This window comes from Cyprinus carpio, chromosome B14, assembly GCF_018340385.1.
Source record: "Cyprinus carpio isolate SPL01 chromosome B14, ASM1834038v1, whole genome shotgun sequence".
Taxonomy (NCBI): Eukaryota; Metazoa; Chordata; class Actinopteri; order Cypriniformes; family Cyprinidae; genus Cyprinus; species Cyprinus carpio.
Genome location: NC_056610.1, coordinates 13371597 through 13390959, shown reverse-complemented (window position 1 = coordinate 13390959; position 19363 = coordinate 13371597). Strand labels below are relative to the sequence as shown.

Here is a 19363-nt window from a genome sequence, read left to right as displayed (position 1 = left end):
TCTGTTCTATTCTGCTCATATCATATTCTATTTTTATTTCTTCATCCCTAGCAAGTGGAATAAAAAAAAAATAATTTTAATAATTAAAAGAACTCTCCTCATCTTTCATTGGTCAGACAGACCCAGTGCTACTGTATAAGACTTGAGTACACTAATGTTCACACTTACTAAGAACATCAGCCTGCCTATTAATCAAGCCAGAATAGGAAATGTTTAACATAAATTATGTTCACATTTCAGCTTTAGTTCTGGGTTTGCTTACTCTTACTGCATGCTCAAACACTAGTAGATTTGTCCTTCCGAACACCTTTGGTAACCCTGTGAAAGAAGGAGACACACATTCAGATGCAGATTCACAATTTAAAGCAAGAGTGGAGGAGAAAAAGGCAATGCTACTCTGAGACTCAGTTCCTCACTCCTCTGATGAGAGCAGGTGGAGCAATCCTCCAAACTCAGGTGGAATATATGTAGACTTGAATCCCAGATGAAGTGAGGTGACTGAACGAGAAGCAAACCACCAAAGTGGCCTAAAGACTGACTCGCGGCACAGCAAATTATATTTGTTTTAATTCAAACATACCACACAATGGTAAGATTCTACACATTCAAACACAACAAATGCATTGAGATATTCAGAGGCACAGATGTGACGCAAGCCAGAGAACTCCCTTCTGTTGATAGCACCAAGGAAAGGGTCTAAATTTCATTCCCTGATCAGAATGGCCTGAAATGTTTTCTCTCAACAGGAGTATAATCAGTGCTGATACAGACAAACAGCTCAGCGGGAGAGAGCAACTGTCATGGCATCACAGCCGTACCCTCATCTAGAAAGCAAAAATATGAAATGAAATACAAAATACATATTACATTTTTAATCAGTTATCAATTTGTTTAGTGAGACAAAACAATTTAAAATATTAAAAATAATATTAATATCATACCCTGTCTGAACATAAAAAACTACAAAACAACATAAGGTCTAACAAGTTTGTATCTTTATAATTTAGTATGTAATATGTTTAATAAAGTTGTTGAAGATAAAACATTTAAAGAACATTAATACTGATAAATAAATGTAAATACTTATAATTTTAATGGCATAAGGATCAAAAAAGTTTAAATGAGCTGATATGGCAAGGGTTTATCTGTGTGGGGTTGCCGTCTACACAAGGGATTCTGGGAAAGAGGATGCCCTCTTACTTCCGTTTGCTCTTGGAGTCAGTGGTCTGAAACACGCTAGATGCCGACATGAGGTTCTCAATGTACTGCCCAAGAACCTGATTCTCTGATTTTAACTTCAGATTTTCTTCTTTTACTGCATCCACCCGAGCTGAGAGATCTATCAAAACAAGAAAGAGAAAGACAGAAATGAATGCTTGTTATATAATATAATAAAAGGTTAAAGAACCCAGCATTAGTTAACATTATATGACAAAACATGCTGTGTGGGTTACTTACCCTCAAGAGTATTCTGCAACTCAAGGACCTGGTTTATAAGTCTGGTCTTCTCCTCCAACTCCACCTGATTTTCTATGTCACCTGGAAGATGAACGTAAGAGTTACACTTTGCAATCTCAGAGTCACTGAAAAAGTCCTTAATGCTTATTATTAATAAGAAAGAAATAAATGAATCATGTTGAAAAAGGCTTGTGTTCAGATAAGAAGACATTCTGCATTTATTTTGGTATTGCCTTTTTGTTGTTGCCTGTTGATTGAACATAGCAAAATGGTTTGCTATACTTGGCATTTAATTACCATGGAATTCAAATCAAATAATTTGAGGGTGATCAAAATCTTTATTAAAATGTCATTTTAGTTGAAAAGGTATATATTCCTAAAATCAAGGATAATAAAGATTTAATTTATATGCATTTAAAAGATTATTTAAATATTATTATTTCTTACAAAAACTGTCAATGGTTTGACCTGGTAAAAGAGAAATGTTTAAAAAGAAACTGAATTTGTGAGTTTCTTTGATGATTAATTTTTTTTTACTTAAAGTAGATAAATTGCTATATATATATATATATATATATATATATATATATATATATGTATATATCATTTATATTATAATTTCACTATTTCTATTGAATTTACATATGCACTAAGTAAATATATGTATGTGTCGTATTTGTGTGTATGTACCTGTATGCATATTTGTAGATTGTCTGTGTATGAATATGTACAGTGTGAATATAAATGGTTTGTATATGTTGTGTTATTGATATTTGTTAAATATAAATTTATGGAGACATTCTTTACGATGTAATGCTGTACATTCCAAAATATTAAGCATCTCAAACTTGCTTTTGGAAGGAAAAGGGGGGAAATCCCCCCGCAAGTTATTTTAACACATTTATAGTGTGTTAAATGGTGTATTTTTGAATCAATCTGTACTCATCAATTCAGTTTCAGAAAGAACAATCTGTAGATGTGCTGTGTGCTGCAGATGAATCCACACCATCCATGTCAGAGTTCATGGCGAAATACTCGTCTTCTGTTTTGAAATGCAGGGCTGCGACTCTCGTGAACACACTTCGGGATGAGGGCAAGGCCTGATGGAAACTGTAAAGACACAGACCGGGAGTTTGCAAAGAGGCTTTCATTCATAATGTGGAGTCTTCTTCATTGGTGCTGCAATGCTGGTCGCTACATATTTGACTAAATAGCATGCGCATTGTAACTGTTACAGTGCACTGTGGTTGTATATCTTATGTAATAGCACATTATTATGTAATTTTGTAGATCGCGTTAGTCAAAGTACGCAGAATAAAGCACAACATAGTTTAATATCTTATCGTTAAACAGCTGCTAGCTGCCGTTAGCTGACACACAGCTGATGAGGTAAACAAACCAATACACTGCCCATTACACTCCTAGCTGAAGCACAGTCCGTGTCCTTCGCTTTAAAGTATACATATATAAATACACAACATAAATATAAATTGTATAAATTACATCCAAACCTTTGCAATGTGAAAGTAGACCGGCAGAAGAGGTCCCACACAACCCCAGCGACGTCTTCTGTACTCTGACGTCATGGATTATGTATTAACCCTTTAGATGCCACAAAAGAAAAAAAAATAGAAAAGAAAAAAAAAAGATTCCACAAAAGAAATGTATGTTTTATTACACATTTAATTATATTCCTAAACTAATTTTACATTCACAAATGCAAATTTTCAAACTTCAAAGAAATGTAAAATTACTTGAATATATGTCCACAGTAAAAGATTAAAAGAAAGCTATTAGAACACAATACTTTTGTACTAGATACTTACCTTATATCTGTTTGTTTGTTTGATTATTATTATTATTATTATTGTCAGTTTTGTATTATTTCAATGAATCGGTTGAACCGGTGCGCAACAGGTTTGAGGCTGTTTCCTAAAAAGCATCGCGAGCAGCTCTGAATTGGACTGAACGATTTGTTCACTTTCTTTATTGAATCAGTCCGCGCAGAATTGACGACAATATTTCTCTTTTAGAGCGTACTGGTAGAGGTTATTTAACAACAAAATCCACTGACATAAAATATCCATAAGCATTTACAAACGCCTTTCATCTGTATTTAAATTCATTTATTCATATTTATTGCATATATTCCATTATCTCTGCATGATAATAGCCTACAGCATAGATTTTTACCTTGCTCTGTACCGTTTTTGTTTAGAACAGTATTAAGTCCAAATTATGATATTATGAATGCAATTTTAAGCATAAGTTTATCGTTAACAAACAAGGTATAAGAAGCTATAATAGTATGCATCTGGAAGGGATTTATTAACAATGTTACATATCGTTCAACACAGTATGAGTTCATTGAGTAAATAGAATACAACATGAAAAAAAAAAACTATTCTCATCACAACAAATATTTCACTTCTGTTTTGAGTAAAAAACTATGGGTCCTATGAGAGGAAAAAGATTCCTAAGAATGCATGAATAAGCATTCTATTTGTTTTTAATAAGAAACAATCTTCTGTAAATGTCTTTGTTCACAAAAAGTATTTCACAGCCAGTTATAAGGAGCCTAGCATAACAAAATAGAGTTATCTGCGTTGATAGACTGTTGGAATTGAAACAGAGGTGATTATTAATATATATATATATATATAACACACACACACACACACACAGTGAATAATGAGTAGACGGTTTCTAAATAATAATAAATACGAAATTTCACTTTAAAATATCATTGCAATGCGTTAAATGTGCTTTGCTTTGAAGTTCTGGCTGCAAGTCAGTGATTTTGGAGTCGATAAAGGCAGAGGCATGTGGTAAGATGCTAAAAGAAGATACAAAAAGTTAAAAGAATTATGAAGATGAGGTCTTTTGAGTGCTGTGGGTTTCTAGTTAAGGTCTAGTAGATTCTCATGAACACTGAATAACATTATGTGTTGTAATGACATTGATGCTGCTTGAACTGCTCAGTATCACTGAATGTTTGGTTGCACTGAGAGCAGTGTTGAGAGTTTCGTAGAGGTGGGAGTTTCACCATTATATCACTAATGTGGGTGTGCTGATGCCGTTTGAGGTATTCCACTCGACTGAAACGTTCCTCCCACACGTCCCGCACTCATACGGTCTTTCACCAGTGTGGATGCGCTGGTGCCTCTCCAGGTTCCCGAGACGACTGAAGCTGCGGCCGCACTGCGGACACCTGTGGGGCCGCTCACCTGTGTGAACCAGCTGATGGCGCTCGAGGGATCGCGAGTGCGTGAAGCGTTTGCCGCAGAGTTCGCAGTGGTGCGGCTGCTCGCCCGTCTGGATGCATTCGTGGCTCTTAAGGCTCCAGGCGTGGCCGAATGCTCTCCCGCACACGGAGCACTGATAGGGCCGCTCCTCTGCTGCAGGGCAAGAGTGTTTCATGAGGTCAGATGTGGAACTGAAGCCACTGCCGCAGCGTGCGCAGAAGTGCAGCATGTCCCCGCTCTCTCCTCCTGACTCCTCTTCCTTGTTGGCAGGGGCTGTTGGGAGTTGTAGTTCAGCAGGGTCTGCTCTATGTGACGAGGATGACATTGCCTGCTGAGAGCTACATAAACCATCTAGTCCGATGAACGCCACACCTTCAGATCCACACGTCTCTTGAGACGGGCTACCCAAGCCAGACTCCGCCTCCTCACGTTCACGCTCCGCCTTGAGGGCCCGTCTCAAGTCCGCTGAGCTCGTCTCCACCGGGCATTGGGTTCCTCTGACAAGGCTGGCTGCTCCTCCCACACTTCAGCAGCAGTGGATTCAGGGACCAGCAGAAGCAGGGCCCATTTCTCCTGCAAACAGAAATGAGATATATCAGATACAAGAACAATTTTACATCAAAAATTAAAATGCTTTTCAAAGGACTCTCTCTTATGTTCAACAAGGCTGCATTTATTTGTTCAGAAATAGTAAAAATATTAATATTATTGTGAAATATTATTTCTACAGTTTTCTGCTTGGAAGTATTTTCAAATGCAGTTTATTGGTGTGATGGCAAAGCTGAATTTATAAACTTTTCTTTTACATTAGCAGTTCATAGTGGCCACAGCTGTCAAGCTCCCAAAAACAAACAAGAAAGTATCAATACAATGGCTTTGTGTGCAAAACGAAAACTTAATTCATCAACCCTTCCAAACCGGTTAGATTTTTTTTCTGCAGAACTTTTTAAATATTTTTATTAAGCAAACGGTTTTAGTTCCCACTGACTTCTATTGTATAGACAAAAAATGCAATGGAAGTTAAAGGGATTCAAAACTGTTTGGTTAACAACAATATCTTCTTTCATGTTCCCCAGAAGAAAATTAAGTCATACAGGTTTGGAATGTTGTGAAGGGGAGTAAATAATTTTCATTTTTGTGTGAACTATTCCTTTAATGTAAAACTAGTCACCTTTTTTGGAACTTGACAGTCGTGGGTCCAATGTACTGTTAATATATGAAAAACTGAGTACAGTTTTCAAAATTTCTCCTTGCGTTTCACTGAAAAAAAAACAACACATATTTGAGTAACTAATGACAGAATTGTGTTCTTCAGTTTAACAATTCCTTTAACTGTTCATGCTCACAATCACAGACAATATTATTAGCTGTTTTCCTGAACAAAGCACTGCAGTGCTCACCGTGGGTGGGACTGGGGGAGGGAGGGCTGCTTTCAGTTTGGTTTCATCTGTAGAGCCTCTTGTAACAGCCTCAGGGAGTCTGATCTGTAGCCTTCCACCTTTATCCATCATCCCACAGAAGCAGAAAGAACGAGAAACCTAAGGTGTAAAAGAAATTCTCTTTGCTCACATTAAAATATTTCTTTTAAAACGATAAACATTTAGGGCAGACATGAGGTGATAGTAACCTTATGTTACATATGTGCTGTTATTATAACATTTAAACTTGTTTTAGTGAAAAAAAAAAAAATAAAGGGGTTATATTTTGATGACAAGTAAACAGGTAGTCCTTTAGTGATGCGAACATATGTGTTTCTGACTACTTGTGATTTGAGCAACTGAATGATAAAATGCATTGACCTTGTTCACACTGGTAATTAACACTGTCCACTTGTGATCTAATCACCCATACAGATGTTGAAATCAGATGTAAATGTGGTCTTACAGTATTAAGTCAACAAAGACATGCATATTTTAGAAATATAAGTATAGTTCACCCCCAAAAAATGAAAATCGATTCATCCGTCATTCAATTATCACCCTCTCGAAGATATTTTGAAGAATGTAGGTAATAAAACAGTTGATGGTCCACTATTGACATCCACTGTATATTTTTTACCCATCAAATGTTTGGTGAACACATTCTTTAAATGATTTTTCAGTAGTGTTCAGCAGAAGAAAAGAAATTTCGCACCAGTTTGGGAATAACTTGATGGTGAATGAATGATGACAATTTTTCATTTTGGGTGAACAATCCCTTTAAATATCATAATGTCAATACAGAGGAAAAGACAGGGGGGGAAAGTGAATTGTTTATTACTATACATTCTTGGGTTGTAATGTTTGCCACAGTTTTTTTTTTTTTTTGGCACTTTCAAAATCGACCAAAATATACACTTTCAAATCAGTTTGCATTTGCACAAACAGGGTTTTTCTTTTTCAGGTCCTTCTCACTCTGTCCATAGCCTCTGTATCTCCTTCTCTCGCCCCTCCCCTCCGCTCCCTGCAGCTGTTTCCTCACATCCGATTGGCTACTCACCTCCTCTTTAATGCTGGCCACCTCATTCCTCTCCCCAGAGACACATATCCTTTCCTCCTCCTCCTCCCCACCTCCACCTCCTCCAGTTGGCAGATGGACCCGGAACACGTCCCTCCTGTCATCCCTCATGCCTCCAGTCCCCTCCTCCCCACGCATCAGCACTCCACTCCTTCCCCTGCCTGCCTCCTGAGAGAGAAAGATGGGAGGGGGAGAGAGGAGAGAGGAGAACACGAGGGGGAGGGAGGAATGCCAAAGAGAGGAGGAGAGGAAGGAAAAAGAAACCTGAGAACATGAGGAGCAGGTCGCCATTATGGTTTTCCCACTCAAAGGCAGAAAAAAATGCAGGATAAAACAACAGCATCACAACAATGAATGCAAGTTTGCAGAGTGCGCTTACTTTGGAGATCTGTTCTGCGCGCTTGCGCACCGTGTCGTTCCGCGCCAAGCAGACCCGCCGCGCGCCGACTGGCCGCCCAGCCCATGCCATATTTGCGCTCGTCTTCTCAGTTATTATTCTCAGTCAGCCTTAGCCTCAATTTCAACGCTTCGTTCTCTTTTCTGTTCAGCGAGATTTCCACCAGGTAGTCGTTCACTGTGTCCTGGAAGAGTTTGGTGATCTCGCACACTGATGCGCGGACCAAACTGTCCATGACAGCAGTCAGGTGCGCTTGAAAGGTCTTGACTGATTCCGCCACCTGGTTTCACTAGTTTTCAGTCGAACAAATAATAAATTATGTTGTCCCCAATAAAACTATGTTACGCCATATATCAACACTAGTCACACTTCATGGTTTTACGCATCCGCTTTGCAAATATCAACACGTACTTTAATTGCGCATACTGTTATAATAACCTGACATTAACTGTGGGCAACGTCTGTCACCCGAAGTAACCCAACTTTGTACAAAGCCAATGGAGATGACCCCTGTTCCTCTATGTGCTCGCGACCACAACAAATCAAACCCTCAAATGATGAAACTCCACTCCAGATGACTGCACAAATATAGTCGCCGGCTAAAAAAGATCCGTGCTCATGTTTACGAGTGTTTATGACGCTAAAAGCGGCACAGTTTCACCGAGTCGCGGACCACCCCTCTCAACTCAAGAGGTTTTAATTCTCGACCTACAATATTATTTCCGGATGTCGCTTTTGCGCGCGTGCGCACAGCTACCGTAATCACCGTAAAAGTGGACCTACAAAATGTTTGGCTAGCTAGCTTTGGCTACCCTGTTGGTAGATTTTCTTTTAAAGGGGTCATATGATGCTGCTAAAAAGAACATTATTTTTTTGGTATTTAGTGTAATGAAATGTGTTTATGCGGTTTAAGGTAAAAAAAAAAAAAAACATTTTCCTCCACATACTGTACATTATTGTTGCTCCTCTATGCCCCGCCTTTGAAAACACGTGGATTTTCACAAGGATCATCTCTCTGAAAAGCGAGGTGTGCTGTGCATTGGCCAGCTATCCCAGCGCGTTTGTGATTGCCGAATGCCACAAGTGTGTGACAGAAAATGTTACGCCTCTTAAACATACTGTGATGCCCTTGTCCGGCCGGAGCGACCGAGACAAACCCCATAAAAACCCATTATAAACAGTGATATAAAACATGATTAGAGTCGTTTCTAGTCGGTGTCTTCTTTTTGGAAGGCAAAAACAAAGTAGTTTCGCTTTCTCAACAATCACTCCACTGACAGTTATTTAACAGAATTCTGAAGAATACCAATGTTTTGCAAGAAAATAAATATTCTTGCTGCCATTGTCAAATAGGTCCAAAAAGATATTTTTAAAGAAACCCCAAAACATATCTTTTTACTGCAGCCAGCAAATATTTTTTCTCAATTATTACTGTCGTCTTTTATTATAATTGTATTTTTTATGCATGTAATGTATAATAATTTTCTCTTTTACTATAAAGTGAGTTTCATTTTAATCTTATATTAATTATGGTATTTTTAATGTGAGTACTTGGTAATATAAGTTATTAATAATAATAATATAATAACGTTGATTATGTAAATGTTCAGCAGTTTTTCATGGGGGATCTTAAACATGTGAAATGTCTGCTGTGTTTTCATTCCACTGGCATTTCTTAAATTATTTACCATAGAAATTACTTATTTCTACAGTATTTCAGTAGAACTTAAAAAGTTGTTTTCTCTAGTAGGTTGTTTATTTATATTGTTGTATAATATTGTACTCAATGGCATAATACTGTTTATTGAAATAATAATACTTATGTATAATTATGTAAAAAACACGAAGCGTAATTAGTCACGTGTAATTTAGGGGCTCAGGTAACGGTCTTTGGTTGTGCCATGCTTCTGCATCATGCACTTCTAGGGACGCATGCGCCAGCCGAGCAACTGTGGTATGCTAACGGGGCTGCACTCTCATATGGTGTTTTACGGTAGCATAGAAGGAAGTACTGGCATCACAGTTACCTTATTCAACCCGCGCTCACATCTGGATACATTCTTGAAGGTGTCTGATCCTTCCAGCGTGCACTATTTTGCAGTAAGAGTTGTCTCTCTGTTGCAGTCATGCCGATGTTCGTGGTGAACACAAACGTGTCTAAGGACGCGGTTCCTGCTGAGCTGCTCTCGGAGGCCACGCAGCAGCTCGCCAAAGCGATGGGCAAACCCGCGCAGGCGAGCACACTGCATTTCTCACATGTCCCACAAATCGTATGAACTTTTTATATTAGTCTGCTTAAAATAATAAAATGTAACCGTAAATCATTACTCTCGATATAATGAAAAATACAAGAGACTTAATCTACAGTTATCCTTTTAGCTGTCGCTAAAAGTCTGGATTTTTCATGGGTCCTTAAACTTAAAGAGATCTATATACATCATTTGTCTCGATTTAAGCTTAAGTAGTGATGGGGAAGTCTGGACTAATTTCCGTGAATCATGCTTTTTCAACGAATCACGTGACCGCGTTCTCCCAGATCCCACGTGTGACAGAGTATACTTGAGTCAAACGTTACAAAAAATCCATATGCAGGCACCTTTTGCTTTTTATTAAGTACTAAAGTATTACATTAATGTGTATTTCAGTTCAGTGTTTTGGTGCCGTATTGATTCATAAAAAACAATGTCATTTGTAAGGTTATAATAAACCAGGGATTCTCAAATCTGGCCCACGAGATCCAGTTTCCAGCAGAGTTTTAGATCTAACCCTAATCAAACATATCTGAGCATGCTAATCAGGTTGTCTTCAGGGGTCATTAGAAAATCACAGGTAGGTGAGTTTGATCAGTGTTGGAGCTAAACTCTGCAGAGCACTGGCCCTCCAGGACAAGATTTGAGGAACCCTGTAATAAACCAAATTACATTACACCAGTGGTTTTCACTCCTGTTCCTCTGGACCCACTGCTCTGCACATTTTGCATGTCTTCCTTGTCTGACGCACTCATTTGAGTTCATGGTGCTCCTTCCTAATGAGCTGATGATCTGAATCTGGTGTGTAAATTAGGGAGACGTGCAGAGCTGTGGGTCCCCAGGGACAAGTTTGAAAACCACTGCATTACACCATACTAAAATTATTTTTATTGTGAAAATTGGGTCTGTTAGTTGACTCGAGAAGTGCTTGGACCGACTCGGTCAGATTTTTGGATAAATCTTTTAGATCTGTTTTTGAAAAAATCTGTGTTCAGAGGAAAACAGGTGCATCATTAACTATGTACCCTTGTGTCTTTCTATTTGTATTGCTATGTGACAGTACATCGCCATACACATCATCCCGGATCAGATGATGATGTTTGGGGGCAAAGGGGATCCGTGCGCACTCTGCTCTCTCACACCAGCATCGGAAAGATTGGGGGGGCACAAAAATAAATAAGCAAATACTTCCAAACTTCTTATGGGCCTGCTCAACGCAACAAACACCTGGAATTTCACCTGACAGGTAAATCCATACATTACAGCTGGCTACATTATTTTGCACAAATTGAGTTTCAGCTTGTAAATTTTGAAATACATTTCAGTTGTTATTATGCATTTGCATGCATATTAAATAAGATATACTCTTCATATTATGCTTTGTGTGTGCATGTCATATGCAATTATTTTTATTAAAACCTTGTATTGTTTTTCAGGATCTATATAAACTTTGTTGATATGGATGCAGCCAATGTGGCTTGGAACAGTACCACCTTTGGATAAAGAATATGGATTTATGGCCTGATATAAGGCTGCAGTTTCGATTCCAGCTCTATTCAGAGAAAAGCTTTTGGAAGAATAATGCTCTCAGTCAATTAAGTCTCAACACACAGCACTTACTGCTTACAGCAGACAATATCTTGCTTTGCAATAAAGTTTTTTCTTTAAACTACTGAGGTGTCAAGGTTTTGTTGTACATGCCTCTTTAAAGCACATGTTAAAGGAAATCATAATGATGCCAAAAGGATTGTATTGGTTACAGCCTATAAAATTAAATATTAGGAATTAACCGAAATATCCAAAAAGTAAACCACAACATACTGGGCATATGAAAATCTTGTTTTTTAGGCTTATCTTAATATTGAAGTCTTAATTTATGTGCTAATAAGCCTTCAGTCACACCAGGGTACAATACTGACCTGTTTCTGTAATTTGATTTTATAAATAGCCTAGCAAAAACATAATTTTGAGAAATCAGCACAAAAAGGAAATGCATTTCTCAAAAGTAAAATTACAAAAGGCCCAGTGGTGATATACTCTAGACTTTATTTTTTACTCAGCAAAATTAGCATTATAATAATGCACATAAACAGTATAAAAGTGATTAACTGTTTGAATTGATAAAAACTTTAGCCACAACATGTAACTATACTCTAGACTTTATTTTTGACTAAAAAAGACCATGAAAAAAGAGAGTTTAACAGAAAAACCAAGGCGAGGTCAATTATCCAGTCTGGAACAACAGAGCCGATCATCCGAAAACAGACGGGGAGATTTTCCCATTAGTCCATTTACATCATTATGCATCCAGTGTCCAGGAACACAAGACGACTGACTAGAGGGAGAAAATAAATGAGGAAAGTTAAGTTTACTGCCATTACAAAGCTATTATAAATTAAGGAGCAACAGGACTCACTCCTTATAACCTCTACTCGCTCCTCAACGCTTCCTTCAGAGCAGAAACCACTTCAGCTGGATCAGGAAACTTTAGTTTGCGTGGAGGACCCTTCTTAATGCCAGACCACAAAACAACCTCTGCTCAAGAGAAAGAAATACAAAGGCAGCATATAGAAATAATTCTTTGGACAACAATAAAATGCAATATTGTTACTCAGTGATGCAGGCATCTGAATACTGGTTGGGGTTCTTTCCATGGCAGTCTAACCTTTGTCTCCCTCCATCAGTATGATCTCAAAGCTGTTCCTCCGAGGTTTCTGAGGATTGAGCACCACACAAAGTTCAGGGTGCGAAGCTGCAAGTGCCTCACGCACACCTTCAGCATTCCGCCCATAAAACCCGTCAGCTTTTGCTATGCAAACAAAAAAAAAAGTCAGAACATGATTCAAATATAAGGGAGTCTCATATGTATTTAACTTTAAGGGGGTATTTTTCACCTCTTTAATGTTGTTATTTAAATATAAAAAAAAGCATCCATAAATAATTCACAAAAATTGTTACACAATAAACAGTGCATGAACACATTTTCAGCGTCCTCACCAATGCTCAATGACGACCCTTTGTCCTGTTTCTTCATCTTTTTTGTCAACTCCATCAAGTTTTTCTTTCTTCTCCTCCACTGCAGCTGTTTCTGCATCCACGTCAGTCTTACGCTTCCTTCCACGACCTGCATATTAAAGTGCATCACAGAGTTTCAGTTTTGCATATATAGGATTGATTATATAACCGGGGGAGAGGATATTTATTTGGTTGTTTTTGCATTTCAAGGATTTTATAAAAGACATAGCCTCCTAATGTGAAATGTATAATCACTGAGATTGTAAGGCGTGACCAAACACAAGCAGAATGACTCCAATTGAAGAAACAACAAAACGAAACAAATACGAAAACTCATAATGCAACATATTTATATATAAGGCTACTGAGGATATTAATAATTACTGGTTAACAGAAACTCACTCCGTTATAGACTACTACTACACAAATGTTTCAAAACGTGTAACGCACCTGATTTGGCTCGAGTCGCCATTTCTGCAACACATGAGGTGAAGAGAGTTTGGCGGGTTATATCACTGAAGAAAAAAGAAAGTGAGACGGACACTGCCACCTTTTGGTGTGGAAAGTTTCTTGTCTGGAATGTGAAGAAATATAAGTCGTCTTTGTACAGTCTCACGAAATCAAATTTTTTGTAGTTGGCGTGTGTAAAATATTGAAAAAATCACGGTATTGGGGTATCATGGATTATACATTGTTTATTTGTTTTAATATGATAGATAATGAGAAGAGTTACTTTATGAGAATTGAGAGTTCTTATCTTTAAGAACTACAAATATCAAAATTGAAATGAATAAATGAAATACAGAAATGTATTTATTTATTTGCATTTTTATAATACTGTACCTAACAGAAAACTGAGAAATGATAAAACTAGCACTTTCCTTTATATATTTTCTTAAGATCAAAGTTAATTTCATTACAGCACAGTTAATGTACAGACTTAAAAAAAATGAAAATGTGTTTAAACTTTTAATTAGTGGTAACAGTACAGTACAGTACAGTTCTAAATGCTTGAAACTGAATAGGATATGACAGCAGAGACAGAGAAAATTGTGGAAAAGAGGAGGAATGGGGACAGTCACCGTCAGCTAACAGCTCTGATATGATTAGACCGTCAGTTCTGTGATAAAGCACAAAACAGACAACACAAATAATAAAGGAATATTTTTGGAATTCTAAAATCATACTTACCTGATCACTTACGTGCTATATCAGTTAGCGTCTGAAGGACAAACTGTTATGAAGGACAAACAGATAAACACCACGTCAAACCTCAGATTTTACAAAAGAAACACATTAAATAAGCTGTCACAAATGTATAATGTTGCTGCTCCATTTTGTCAGCGATTTTTAAGACTGGGCTACATTTTAAGCATCCCTTTTCCCTTTTCAACAGTCTAAATGTAATGTTTTATGTTTTAACAGTTAAATCTGATCACCACCAGAGTGACCATTACCGCCCCCAACTAATGGTCTGAGAGAAACGATCATCATACAGTCTAAGATTATAGAAAGAGGACTTTGCTACAGTTCACAGACATAGGCCTATCAAACTTCAAAAATCCAGACCTTTTAATTCATTTACAGTGTTAAATGCGGTGGATAGTGTGTGATTTCGTAGCAGCAAATCCCGAATTAACGTAAATGAATATGTATATTACAGATAAAATAATTTTTAACTATAGAAAAGTAATACGAAAGTTTAAATAAATCTATCTGTAGAAAAAATTACAAAATTACAAATACTGTAGAACACGCGCTGATTCTGTAATGTGCGTCATACTCTGAAACATCATTATGGAGCTGGAGCGCAGATGGAATCTTTAAATCAAAGACAAAGCATAGAATATAAATACATTAAAAAAAAAAACATAAATGCAAATTAAATAAAATAAATAAACCGACATACTGGAACACATTCATTGAACAAATCGTCAACAGCCTTCATGGCTTTCTTGTTTTTCCTGTTTTGCTATTTTTTAAGTTTTATTTTTTATATTTTGCTATTTTAAATCTAAAATGTGTGACGATAGAAATAGAATATTTTATAGAAAATATTCTATATAGAATATTTTATTCCTTCAATTTCTTTTTAAGTGCATCACCACATCCATCCACATTCATTTACTCCAACAAAATGTTGCAAATAGTAAGAGAAGACACTAGCTATATACATTCAAAACTTTCATTTCAAACAGCATATTATTCACTGTAAACATGTACTGTGATATGCAGCTAAATTAATAAGAATTACCATTTTTATACACACATATGTTGACATGTCAAGAGAACATGGTGTGCATGTTAAAAATGCTACTGATTCTAACTAGCTATATATAGCTAGTTAGAATCAGTAATAAAAACGTCAACGCAACGCATCCCAGATTTTTAGTATATTACATTTAGTAATCGCAGTCATATAGCTCAAAAAATTCACAGATACAACTTCAGAGTTAAAAACAAGTTGCGAGGATCTTGTTGGTCATTGGTCAACCACTGCGTGACATCACCTACACGCGACACGACATCATCACTGTGAGCTGGTGGATAAACAGCGCTCCTCGTCCTCGGTGCTGTAAGGAAAGGAGGGATAATTTCTAAATAACAAGGCAAAACATTAGCAGAAACAGTGGATGTTTGGACGGTTCTTCTAGGCATGTTACGGTATATTTAATAATATTATTTGCAAAGCCCGAGCTCCATCAATTTAATTATATTCAACAGCCTAACGTTAACAAGCTAATAGTATCTGAACTTATTTGACATAATCCAAATAAAACACGGTAAACAGTTAACAGTTATTTGCCGAGGTAAAAAAGGGGACGAATTTAAACAGGATATATTTGTTATTTTCTCATCTTTAAGAATACAAGTACCTAGCTATATTTCAGTTTTTGAACATCCTAGTTCTCTATCTATCACAGCCATGACTGCAGAAGCTTCAGAAAAGTCAGCGGAGGAGGGCATGAGTTCGTCGGGCAGCGCTGGCACTTCAGGTACGCGATTTTGACCTGGAGAAAAGAGACAGAACTGCGCTTTGAGGTCGAAGCCGGAGAACGAGTCCAGCTCGAGCTGTTGTCCGGTCTGGCAGAGGTGTTCGGATCCGAACTGAACCGAAATAAAAGGTACACTTTTGGGCCAGGCTCTAAGATTGCTGTGTTCACCTGGCAAGGCTGCAGTGTGTCGCTGTCAGGCAAGACGGAGGTGAGATAGGTTAACAATGTCAGTGGATGTGTATAATGACATGGAATGTTAAATCAATTCAAACATGTCTTTTTTCCCCCATAAATATAGGTGGCTTATATTTCCAAAGATACACCCATGCTGCTGTATCTCAACACCCATGCAGCTCTAGAGCAGATGAGACGTCAGGCAGAGAAAGACCATGAGAGAGGCCCTCGGGTATGTAATCAAACTTCCCAAACAATTTGTTTCTAAAATTTGGGGTTGTTAAGAAAAAAAAAAAACTTTTACTTAGCAATAGCAAGTATGTGTTCAATCGATCAAAATATGACAGTAAAAATACATTTATAATGTTATAAAAGATAAATGCTGTTCTCTTAAAAACTGTTCTATTCATCAAAGAATTCTAAAAAAAATCACACTTTCCACAAAAATATTAAGCACAACTGTTTTGAACATTGCTAAAAAAAAAAAAAAAAAAAAACGACCCCCAGCAACAAATCAGCATATTAGATTGATCTCTCAAGGATGTGACACTGAAGACTGGAGTAATGGCTTGTAAAAATTCAGCTTTGCCATCACAGGAATAAATTAAATTTTAAAAGAGAAAACGTATTTTAAATTATTATATTACTATAATATAAATGCAGCCATGGTGAGTGTAAGATAAGTAATTAATTAAACATTAAAATATCTTATCAAGTCCTTATGAACTTTTGAATAGTAATGTATATTTAATATAACAAATGAAAACATGTTTTGTTGTCGTAGGTAATGGTGTCGGACCAATGATGAGTGGGAAAGTCAAAACAGTATGTCGAGTGTTGCTGAACTATGCTGTGCGACTGGGACGAAGGCCTACGCTGGTAGAACTGGATGTCGGCCAGAGCAACGTCAGTAAATTATGCCTGAATGATCAATGCAACATCTGCTAAACATTACAGGCTTGTGAAACATGAAGCGTTATATGCATGTTTAATTGTTCTTGTCTGTAGGTCTCTGTGCCTGGAACTATGTCAGCTCTGTGTACCGAGCGTCCTGCTGATGTAGAAGAAGGTTTCTCTGTGCAGGCTCCGCTTGTCTTTCACTTTGGCTCTACCACACCGGGAACAAACATTCAAACTTACAACAAGGTAATGACAAAAATTGCACTTAAAGGAGTGTTGTCTTTACACTTCAGTGATAAACTGAGCTGTGGCCCATAAATTATTTGAACAGATTGAGCTTGGCACACAAAATAGAAAGTTCCAAACTATCCTGCCACTGTTTAATCAATAATAACTAGGAGCAGATGCATTCTCTTAATGGAACTCTAAAGTCTTGTTCTTCTGCAATTGTCAACACAAAAACAATAAAGTCACTTTCTGTAGCAGTAACTGAAGGAGAAGTAGTACTCACCAGTTGCATGATGACATGACAATGATGAATCATCTTTTGCATTTTTAAAAACATTGCAGAGCAACAGTTGGTATTACTACAGTGAAAGTGTTTACACTTACTTCATGTATGTTCCTGGTTCTTGGTCCATCAGTGCATGTTATTCTATATGTAAAAAATGTTAATTTACTGTATTTATGTTACATACTGCTTAATAAAATATTATTAACTATTTTAATTGTTACCATTTCTATTTTTTTTTTTAGAGCTTTCTGGGTTTTGACCTTTTTGATTTTTTCTTTGTCAAACCTTCAATATTTTGGGCCGCTTAAAGAGAAAATAGTGCTTTTCCTAATTTTTTGTCATATACTGTTAGATTGTAATACAATGCCATTCAAACATTTGGGGTCAGTATGATTTAAAAAAATAATAATTATACCTTCATTTGGCAAGGATGCATTAAATTGATCAAAAGTGAACTTTCTTGAACTTTCAATTCAGAGAATCCAGCAAATAAAAACAGTATCATGGTTTCCCCTATAATATTATGCATTACAACTGTTTTTCAACATTGATATTAATAATAATTCCTTCTTGAGAACTGAATTATATAAGAATGATTCTGAAACATTGTAGTAATGACTGCTAAAAATTCAGCTTTGCATCACATGAATAAATATTTTATTAATAGTAATTTTAATTTGTAATAATATTTCATTATGTTTCTGTTTTTTTTTTTTTTTTTTTTTTTTACAATTATGCAGCATTGCTGAGCCTAAGAAATGTCTTTTGAACAACAGTGTATGTTAGATTACAGATGTAAAATGGGTTATGAATGCTGTTTCATATTGACTTTTAGTTGGTTCAGTATGCATCATCCAGACATATTAATAAAATGTGTAATAATGAGTCTCTTTTTTTTCTCTTTGGGTGTGTAGCTGACTTCCAGCCTTGCAGAAGTGTTTTCTCAGCGCTGTGAGGTGAACCGCAAGGCTAGTGTGGGTGGCTGTATAATCAACACTTGTGGCTGGGTCAAAGGTTCAGGCTACCAGGCTCTGGTCCACTGCGCTTCAGCCTTCCAGGTGGATGTTGTTATAGTCCTGGACCAGGAGCGTCTCTATAATGAGCTTAAACGTGACCTGCCACACTTTGTACGTGTCGTCCTTCTGCCAAAGTCCGGCGGAGTGGTGGAGCGCTCCAAGGACTGCCGTCGAGAGTCACGGGACGAAAAGATCCGGGAATACTTCTACGGCTTCCGTGGAACTTCCTTTTATCCTCATGCTTTTGATGTGCGTTTTTCAGATGTGCGTATTTACAAGATCGGTGCACCCTCAATTCCAGACTCCTGTCTCCCTCTGGGTATGTCCCAGGACGACACCCAGCTCAAACTCGTCCCAGTCAGCCCTGGCAGGGATTTAACCCACCATGTGCTGAGTGTGAGTTCGGTGGATGATGATGCCGAGGTGGGTGCAGGACAGAGCAGAGGGATTTTAGAGAGTCCCGTGTGTGGTTTCATAGTTGTGACAGCAGTGGACACACAAGCTCAGGTGATGACGGTACTCTCACCAGCGCCCAGACCCCTGCCGCGACACACTCTGCTCATCATGGACATTCGTTTCATCGACCTTAAATAGAAGCATACAACTCTAGCAGAGATCTCTACTCAAAAGAGACACAATCTTTTCACATTTGTTATGTTCTTACAACATATTTATAGCTGGGTTTAATATTCAGAGGACTAATTTTAATTATTATGTACATAAGTAAAAGCTTCTGTATTTTTTTAAAATAAATTCAATTGCAATTTCATCTGTCCTTCTGAACAAACAATAAAACAAACCGAAACCTGTTTGACTACTAGTCATTGTGCATGCCAATTTTTTCTTTCAGTGAAATTACTTCCTTTGAGCAAACAAATTGAGCAATTAATTCTTTTGGCATGC

General features: G+C 37.2%; 3 protein-coding genes, 1 long non-coding RNA gene and 1 pseudogene across 6 annotated transcripts; 2 read left to right on the top strand and 3 right to left on the bottom strand.

Moving 5' to 3' along the window:
* Positions 1-96: 96 nt before the first annotated feature.
* On the bottom strand, positions 97-3038 carry LOC109102594 (short coiled-coil protein b). 3 transcript variants are annotated; one of them, XM_042738152.1, is made up of 5 exons: positions 2970-3038; positions 2465-2568; positions 1459-1539; positions 1201-1339; positions 97-318 (listed from the first exon to the last, which is right to left on the bottom strand). In XM_042738152.1, the coding sequence occupies exons 2-5, from the start codon at positions 2481-2483 to the stop codon at positions 276-278; spliced, it is 282 nt and encodes a 93-aa protein (XP_042594086.1). In that variant the 5' UTR covers positions 2484-2568; positions 2970-3038; the 3' UTR covers positions 97-275. The 3 variants fall into 3 exon arrangements, with proteins under 3 accessions (XP_042594086.1, XP_018971532.1, XP_018971531.1); XM_019115987.2 differs by lacking the exon at positions 97-318 and adding an exon at positions 550-824; XM_019115986.2 differs by lacking the exon at positions 97-318 and having other exon boundaries at positions 550-1339.
* Positions 3039-5248: 2210 nt separating this feature from the next.
* LOC122139539 lies at positions 5249-6152 on the bottom strand. Its single transcript, XR_006156375.1, has 3 exons — positions 6104-6152; positions 5875-5963; positions 5249-5276 (listed from the first exon to the last, which is right to left on the bottom strand). It is a non-coding gene; the product is annotated as an uncharacterized LOC122139539 (long non-coding RNA).
* Positions 6153-9593: 3441 nt separating this feature from the next.
* LOC122139538 lies at positions 9594-11517 on the top strand (annotated as a pseudogene).
* A 743-nt stretch (positions 11518-12260) lies between these two features.
* Positions 12261-13434, bottom strand: LOC109103011 (selenoprotein H-like). Its single transcript, XM_042737685.1, is given in 5 exon segments — positions 12261-12380; positions 12511-12637; positions 12639-12654; positions 12843-12969; positions 13311-13434. Coding segments are annotated over 5 exon segments (399 nt in total). The 5' UTR covers positions 13333-13434; the 3' UTR covers positions 12261-12273.
* Positions 13435-15771: 2337 nt separating this feature from the next.
* Positions 15772-19280, top strand: LOC109065566 (cleavage factor polyribonucleotide kinase subunit 1). Its single transcript, XM_042738148.1, is given in 6 exon segments — positions 15772-15867; positions 15870-16064; positions 16155-16266; positions 16815-16936; positions 17039-17176; positions 18359-19280. Coding segments are annotated over 6 exon segments (1344 nt in total). The 5' UTR covers positions 15772-15786; the 3' UTR covers positions 19055-19280.
* Positions 19281-19363: the final 83 nt, after the last annotated feature.